We start from the raw sequence: 8,581 nt of genomic DNA on the forward strand, positions 1-8,581 counted from the left end.
TCTTGAGATGGGAGGGACAAACAAACGTGCCTAGACTCACTTAACACAAAACTGTCACAAACCTCTCAACACTGCAAAGTTCTCACGTCAGCCGGTTTTATTTTCCAAATCCAGCTTTAATACACTTCGTATAAACTGTTAACGAATAGATTTGTTTTACATGGGGAGGTGTGTAAACTTTAGCAATGCACCTCTGGGATTTTAGCCCCATCCAAATCACACGCCAGTTGTTTTTACCAAGGCATCAACCAAATCACTGATTTATACAGAGATCACTTATCCCATGTTGTAATATTACTCAACAGCCGTCAGGATACCTAATCCCATCCGAATAGTACTTGAGACTGAAGCACAGCAGTCTTGGGATATTTAAATGGATGTTTTGGCAAACTTACCTTCTAAATGAACTGTTTGCATCTCCTTTCTCTGGACCCACCTTCACCCCCCCCCCCCACAATTACTTGCTACAGTTTTCACTTGTGTCTCATCACCCCCTCTGCATAACCAGGCAGCATTTCTATCCCATTCAAGTTTTTAGAGCATAACGACATTCGTTTTAAAAACAAATTCGTCCGAACAAACATTTCCATGTTGGGAGCTCATTCAGTTCAGCATATTGCACAAGCCTCTAACAAGCTGCAGATTTGATAAATAATCTCAAGGTACTTAGGTCAACGGTGTTTTAAAAAGTCTCTCAACTCTGAATGAACCTGTTCAATGCAACTTGAAGGGAATCCAACAAAGACTGGCTTGCTATTTAAAAAAAAAAAAAAAATTAAATTAAGTAAAGGAATTTTTGGGGGGGGGTGTTAATTTTACATTTTGCTCACCTAATACCAAAATAAACTCCATGTGAAATGATAACATATGTAAGCAAATAGATTTGCATTTGCTGATGCTAATATGTTGATTAGCAAATATTCTGATTAAGCGCATCCAGTGTACATTACTGTTCTCACACAAACCGGTAGCACCATTTCAACTTATCTATGAACTGTACACTAGTAATAATGAACAAGCTGCTGAATTACATTTATGGATTGAGCTGCCTGATTTATTTTTAAAAAATAATTTAAAAAAACAAACAAACCTCAAGCCATGATCAAAGCATTAATTGTGCACCTATCACACCAATCAAAGAAAGGAAGCAAGGAAGAAAAGGAAAAAAAAAAAAAAAGCATTTCTTTCTGGTTGGAATAGATTTATTTGATCTGTCTGTAAACAAGGTGGTTAATTCATGGCATTTTCCACGCAAAATCGGGTTGTATAGAGAATAGATATATCCATATCTATCAGCTGGTCAGGATTTTCATATTCATAAAATCAGGTGCAAGGAAAGAAAGGAGAGAAATGAACATGATTCGTTGACATGTTTCACTTTAATCTGTACATATTCCACAAGCCCTGGAGAGTTTGAAATTTTTAATGTCATATCCCAAAGAAGGTGCCACTCTCAAATCGACTCCTTACAAGGCAGCGGTTTTAAAATCCATCTCACAGTAGCAACATATCAAGATCTACATTATGGCACAGGATACACTGCTTTTTTTTTTTCCTTCTTTTTTTTCCCCCTCTCGATTAAAGTTAATACAACTGACTAGTGGTCTTTTTCTTCTTTAACTAATACCACCATAACCCAGAAAATTTAGTGTACACAGTTATTTCAGTGTTCATTTTTTTTTTTTTGCCTATTTTAATGAAATATTTGTACCGTGCTATGACAAGTTGATACATCGCAGTTGAATAAAGCACAAATGACTGGATGTTTGAAAACTGACAGGATTAACCAAAAAAAAAAAGGGGAGGGGGGGGGGTAAAGGATTTAAAGTCAACAATAAGACTGCCATTTCATCTATTTCAAGACATTCATTGAGAAAGAAAAAAAAAAGTAATAAGTCAGGTAGTTCCCATTAGAGCTTTGCAATCTCTCCCCAAGACATGGATACCATTACTAGTGAATAATCAAGAGGTTAGTGTTATTCTGTGCATTTGAAATGTTTAATTTAGTGTTCTACAAACAGATGAAGCTAGCAGTCAATCATTCAGTAATCTGTTAATCCTCCAAAATGCAGAAGAAAAAAAATTGGTCCTACTGGAGAAAAATATATATCTATAATAAATGAATGGACACCAAACCAGAGTTACATCGCAAGGGCAGTGCTTAAAAAAAAAAAATATATAAATCAAAAAAAAAAAAATCCACTAGCTGGTAAATAAGTTGCTAAGTGGCTATATTAGCGGTGGAATGTCCTTAAGAGTCCAGAAGCAATTTTTGTTTTAAACCTAGACGCTGTAAATGCTGATCTGCCATCACATTCAAAAGGAAAACATTTCCAACATTACATCGAGGACTCACAACACCACATCCAGATACAACAGTAAAAGCATTGGATGTTGTATTTTGAATAAAATGTGTTACAAGTATAAGGGCAAGAATTATGTAGTGTGGTTCATTTTATTATTACTATATATATATATTTTTTTTTGGGGGGGGGGGGGGGGGGGAGGACACTGAGTGTATGGTACTTAGGTATTTGATATTGAGCTAAAAAGAGATATGCATGCACTTTTAAACCCTCCTGGCCATGCTGGAAAGAAAAAATATATATTGCTGGGGAAAACCGACAGCTCAGCAAGGCTCAAAGCACTCACGGGGCATCGATGGACTACTAGATAAGTGCCTCAGGAAAACTGGACAGTGACGATTCGCTGATGCAAATTTGAAAAGCCCGATCGTCTTAAATGGTTTATGTACAGTACTGTGTTTTTGTTTTAAGCCTTCATAAAATGAACATGCTTGTTTTGTGGCACTATAAGGATGAGGGAAATGGGGAAAAGGGTATGCTAAATAGAAGGAAGAGACAAAAAGGGTGTAGGTTTACATAATAAAATAAAAATTAGGGGGCTGGATAGACAACAATGCATCCACTAAGTATCTGTAGTGCTGTGACAGTGAGAAAAGAAAAACCAAGGAGGGAGAAAGGGATGAAGGGATGTTACAGTGAGCTGCTGTGTGGATGGATGGAAAGGGGGCTGCTTCAGTATCCAGCTCTCCTCAGGTACTCAGCCATGGAAAATGCTTTCTTGTTGAGCTGTCCTCCGTGGGTACCTTCCTTTCCCATGACTAAAACCAATACTGGGAGTACATAAGGGGGGGTGGGGGGAGAGGGGGAGAAAGGAAAAAAAAAAATGACAAATGAAAAATTTGAAAAAGATAGGGAGGGAAAAAAAAAAAAAAAAAAAAAAAAAAAAAAAGTCTTTCCCCCCGTAAAACGGGGAACATTATAAGATCTTACCACCATTCTTCTCATTAAAAGACATTTTTAACTGTGTGAAGGAGAAAGCTTAAACAGCAAACCCTCTCTTCTTTCTGTCCCTCAAAATTGAAACTAAGCGAGCGTTAATTACATTAGAACCCCGAATCCCTCAAGTATTTTGCCATCGAGTATGCCTTCTTATTCAATCCGCCTCCATGGACCCCTTCCTTGCCCATTACAAGAACCAAGACTGAAAGAGAAGAAAGATAGAAACAAAGGGGGGGAAAAAAGAGAATTGAGAAGTGCTGCTGGTTAAGAAAAAAAGGAAAATGTATATATGAAAGAATAAATTGCAGCTGCAGTCCAGTGTTGCATGCTCATGCATATGATTACAAACAAGCAAATCCAGAAATGGAAAAGTGAATCAACCTCTGTGAGTATTTGAATAGTTTGAAACATGTTCTCACACCATAGAGATTCTATTTAAAGCACAGGACAGAGGGAATGCAAGAAGGGGAATTCCTGAATTCATCCCATCATCAGGAACTGTTAATTATTAACGTTTGTGACATTACCCGGTTTAACATTAGCTGAATTTCACGAAGACATAGCAAGACGCCTGTGAGGCACTTTAGACAACTTCAATTCTCCATGTTAAGGCATCAAGCGGGACTGGCATTAGGTGAAGGGCTGCTAATCCCATTTATAGCTCCTTTTATGGATGGGTCAGAGTTGAGAATTTGAGTCTAGCCTGTTTGAGTCTAGTCTACGCTACGTGCAGCTTCCTAAATCAACCGATAAGGACTGTTCTTGGGAAGAGGATATCACTTTGACTAAGCACAGGCTATTTATGGCAGCCTGGCCAGTGATCTAAGCGATCTCTCAATCACAGTTGTTAGATATGGCAAAAAAATAAATCCCTATCCTATGATGTTTGAAGATATTGCTCACAATATATGACAATACTTAGTCAGTAGCGGGGAAAACTTAACCTATGGCTGATGAGATACCCGAACATCTACTTCTTACCAAGTCATAAAGTAGGTCAGTGTTACAAACACTAAAGTATGATGGCACTGGAAGGAAAAAAAACAAAACCAAACAAAAATGTGCCCTGCAAGGCAGCGGATTGTAACTTGACCTTGGGTTTGACAAAAGGTGCTACGTAAACCAAGCTTATTTATTCGTTTAATCGGTATAGGGAAGGGCGAGGACTGCTAGTCACTTACAGTAAACTGCACCGTGAGACAAGTGCAAACTTAGCAATGGCGTGCCGAGGTATGATAACGAGACCAGATGGCTGTGAAGAGTTAAAAACCGCTCATTCACTACTTTCACTGTGTTCACACCTTCTAAATAATGAAAAGGTGCCAATTTTAAACCGGTTTCAGAAAAGAAAGCAGTCTGTACATGCTCAGCAGCGGCATCCGGTTATTCAGGTGGTTAAGAAGGTAGTTTGGGGGGGGGGACAAAACAAAAAAAGGGAAACTGGGGAAAGTGGAAAGAGAAGTGTTTAGCCCATTTTTTTGGGACCCATACCTTTTTAGTAACACTGACTATCAGAACGAGGACCACAAAGGCAGACTGTACACCGTAGTACACACTACCGTAAGACAACGCAGGGGAAATAATTTCGATCGTGTTATCCGGACGATAAATCCTTCTCATTTAGTTTTTGTCCTATTGCGGTTGCTACACAGCCGCACTGCGTTAATTCAACGCTGATAGAGTTGCATCTGTACAATAATATTTACTGACCTCTTCAATAGCAATGCTTTGGTTTTAATGCTAAAATCTCCTTGTTCAGTTTATAAGCAGCTTGTGATTTGTTCCAGCTACTCCCGTGCCAAATTTTGGTTAACACAGCAACAGGATTAACAAATGACCGCCGTCAGCTTAGGGTTCGTTTACTCTGTGGGACACAGAGTGGTAGTACAAACGGTATAATCAGCAAAAAGTTTGAAGGTAACATTCGCTATGGAACCTTGTAGAGAAGGACCAAAAAAAAAAAACCCCCTCAAGTCCGGATAACGCCGACAATTTCTCCTGATTCAGTTAGTCATCTTTTTATTTCTTGTAACCAAAACAGCATGCTTGTGCACAGAAGTTGACTACTTTCTTCCATATGCATTTATTAAAATAAATTTAAAAAAAAATTAAAGACAGGCATACAATCAATCATTTACTTCATTGCAGGCATCATGTAATCAATCCTCTTGCTCGAATATTCAAATAAAAAAAAAAAAGTTAAACCAGAACGAACCTCCTCAGAGAACGCTTGTCAATTACCTTAATACGAGCAAATCGGAAGCAGGGCTTCAGTCCTGCGCAACTGTACAAACCCTCTCTGAGGTTGTTCGTTGGTCGAGTTACATTTTCTTTTCCATATGTAAATGCAGGGGGGTCATTTGCAAATACCCAAAACTAGGTTACCTTTGCCAGCTCTGCCTACAGAAACGTTGTACGTCGGCTCTCCACCTTGACTCTTCGTCCTGATGTCCATAGTCCAGTCGCCATCGAGCGGCAGGCTGTCTCTGATCACAGAGCACTTCTTTTTCCCTAGAGTCAGCCCGTTGGTGAAGAAGGCCTCCCGGTCCTTACCGACTATGACATCGATTTCATCGGCCTGTGACAGGGAACACACAGGAAGACGCGCCATTAAGGATATTGATCATTTCTTAACATGGGAGGGGGTGGAGGTTTTCCAAGGAAGTGACCACTGAACACACCCAAGATTTACATAGCAAAGGGTGTATGGGGTTTTTTTTTTCTTTTTAATAAATACCAAGTACTCCGTCAAAAAAAAAAGAAAAGAAAAAAGTTACTTCCTGGCATAAGGAGCACCTAAAGACATACCAAAAATTATAGGACACTTGTATAACAATTCCATAAACATGTAGACATACATTTTCATTTCGCATCTAAATCTCTGGATGTGAGAACGTTAAAGACTATTTTACTAGCTATTCATTTGCTTTTACTCGAGGAGTCAACGTAAAAAGAAACGTTAATCAGGAACAGACTTAATTTCAGTTGAATAAACGCGTTTAAATCTGTAGTGACTGGAATGCTTGGATAGATAGGAAACCGGACGCCATCTTTGAAGGCACAGGCATGTTCCTGTAAGGAGGGGGGTGGGGGGGGAGCAAGGGACAAATCCCAAATCCCTTTCAACACACTCCAAACCAAGGGCGCTAGGTAGCGTGTGGAGTAATGGTAGTCAGTGCCCTAGGTAGTGCACAGACAGACTGCAATTCGGGACCGAGCCAAAGGAAGAAAGACTATGCCCAAGCGCCAGTGGCTAACTTCCTTCCAGACATGGCCTACGCCTAAATCTCCAGCATGATTAAAGAAAAATTAACAATGAAAACGCTACGAAGTGTAAATTTTTATATTAAAAAAGTTGTTTATTTAAAAAAAAGCTTTGTTCACGTAAATTCTCGTTTATAATGTACACACCGCGTGGTCGATTATTAATTCAAGCGTTGACGCTATAACGCGTTACGTATTCTTAATAATTAACTCTTATTAAACTTGTAAAAAAAAAAAAAAAAAAAAAATCAATGAACAACTTGCTTGACATGCTAACTAGCGATATGCTAGTTTTATTTGCTTCTCTCACACAAAAAAGACCTAAAAAAACAAAAAAAAAAACACAGACAAACCGGTTGGACAATTGGACAACTTAATGAATTAAGGAATATTCTGGAAATATTTGGGTTTCATTTCAGTTCTCATTTTCCCCCCCTCCTCCATTCAAAAGGACATGGAGCTAGTTAGCTTCTTCTGGGAAGAAGATAAAAGCTAATCTAGTGCCGCTGTCTCGGGCCTAAGGATTTGCTAACGCTGCCGTATTCCTTTTATCACCGAATTAGAAATATAAAAGGACACACTTTTGTTTAGAAGAATATTATAACAGCTATAGCGTTTGAAAATACGCTGTTTTTATTTCAATATAAAATGCGAAAAACAAACCGTCACGCGGACTAACGGCATATTTTTAAAAAGCTCTAACGGCTCTTTTATTTCCCCCTAACGCACGCGCGCTTGTTCCATGTTAGCCCAAGCTAGCTAACCGTAACGTGGCCCCACAGACACACACAGACAAAAGATTTAGACGTTTCACTGAACTATTAAGAAATAGTATCATTACGGAACAGAATAATATCTTTCTTTGTTTCTTTTACTCTCACCGTTATACCGCTAAAAGTGCCCCCTTCTGACGATGCCCAAACGTATTTGGCGTCCGTGTAACCGACAATGGCGGCATCCTGGCAGCTGCCATCGGCCATCAGGTTATCCACGTAGCTTTGCCAAGACATGTTTGCTGCAATTTGTAAACAAAAAAAGTGTTACGACGCTTTAGAGAGACTCTTTGGATGGATTGATGGTTAAAGAAGGTTTGAAGAACCCGATTCGAGCCTCGCCTCTCCAAAAAGCGCTTAGCTGCGTGCTGCCGAGATCTGCTTTTTTTTTGGGGGGGGGCAGGGAAGAAAAGCCGATGTGAATCGAGACAGCGCCTTGGGTGTAGTCCGTGCTCGAGATCCCTCCGCGCACGACGCATCACGCCGTTTCAGTCATTTTTATGCTCGCCGGCGGCGAGGCACTCACAACTGCCAAAAAACTAGTCCCTTTTTCTCATTATTTTTTTTCTCATTACGGGCCAATAAACACCAACGTTTCCTCTTAGTCCTTTTCAAAATAACGTTCAGGATTTAAAAAAATATCACAAGGCAATGATGTATGATTTTTTCACATTTTAAGGCCACACCCTCCTCTCTCCAAATAGGGGCTCGAACTTTTTGCAGTCAGGAAGCTTTTTTTTCCAGGTAAAAAACAAAACAAAACATGGAGTCTTTTATGATTCAAATCTCTGATTATTTTTTTAAGCATTCCGTAAGCAATTGACATTAAAAAAATATATACAACTGTTTTTTTGGGGGGTTTTTTTTTAGTGCAATGCATGATAACACTTTAAACCTTTCAACTAAAGTGATCTGTCAATTAGGCTTGTCATTATATAGTTAACTAATAATAATAATAATAATAATAATAATAATAATAATAATGATAATAATCACAACTATAGTAGCTTAGATAGTAATTTATCTAAATTTACACCATTGTAATGTCATTACACACACACCCTGGGGTTGATCCAGGGTCCATAACACATGACTTCTTATGGACCCTGGAGGGCTCCCAGGACCTAAAAGTCTGGGAGCAAATACCTGGTGAAACACCAATACAATTTTTTTTTTTTTAAATCACACTTTTTAAACTATTAAGATATGCAAACGATCATTATACACAGAAATGTACAC

At 38.8% G+C, this 8,581-nt stretch overlaps 1 protein-coding gene across 2 annotated transcripts; it reads right to left on the reverse strand.

The window, feature by feature from the left end:
* Positions 1–1,360: 1,360 nt before the first annotated feature.
* Positions 1,361–7,793, reverse strand: pfn2a (profilin 2a). Of its 2 annotated transcripts, none has more exons than XM_053628529.1 (3): positions 7,451–7,767; positions 5,691–5,883; positions 1,361–3,136 (listed from the first exon to the last, which is right to left on the reverse strand). In XM_053628529.1, exons 1-3 carry the CDS (start codon positions 7,577–7,579, stop codon positions 3,039–3,041), a joined length of 420 nt encoding a protein of 139 aa, XP_053484504.1. In that variant the 5' UTR covers positions 7,580–7,767; the 3' UTR covers positions 1,361–3,038. The 2 variants fall into 2 exon arrangements, with proteins under 2 accessions (XP_053484504.1, XP_053484505.1); XM_053628530.1 differs by lacking the exon at positions 1,361–3,136 and adding an exon at positions 3,143–3,507 and having other exon boundaries at positions 7,451–7,793.
* Positions 7,794–8,581: the final 788 nt, after the last annotated feature.

Source organism: Ictalurus furcatus, chromosome 7 (assembly GCF_023375685.1).
Source record: "Ictalurus furcatus strain D&B chromosome 7, Billie_1.0, whole genome shotgun sequence".
In the NCBI taxonomy this organism is placed as follows: Eukaryota; Metazoa; Chordata; class Actinopteri; order Siluriformes; family Ictaluridae; genus Ictalurus; species Ictalurus furcatus.

What these genes read in the sequence shown, in the direction of transcription:
- pfn2a (XM_053628529.1), bottom strand. Translation starts at nt 7,579, where the DNA reads ATGTCTTGGCAAAGCTACGTGGATAACCTGATGGCCGATGGCAGCTGC. An exon ending in GCACTTTTAGCGGTATAACG is followed by an intron (nt 5,884 to 7,450) that starts GTGAGAGTAAAA and finishes TCCCTGTCACAG; the next exon opens with GCCGATGAAATCGATGTCAT. An exon ending in TGTAGGCAGAGCTGGCAAAG is followed by an intron (nt 3,137 to 5,690) that starts GTAACCTAGTTT and finishes ATGTACTCCCAG; the next exon opens with TATTGGTTTTAGTCATGGGA.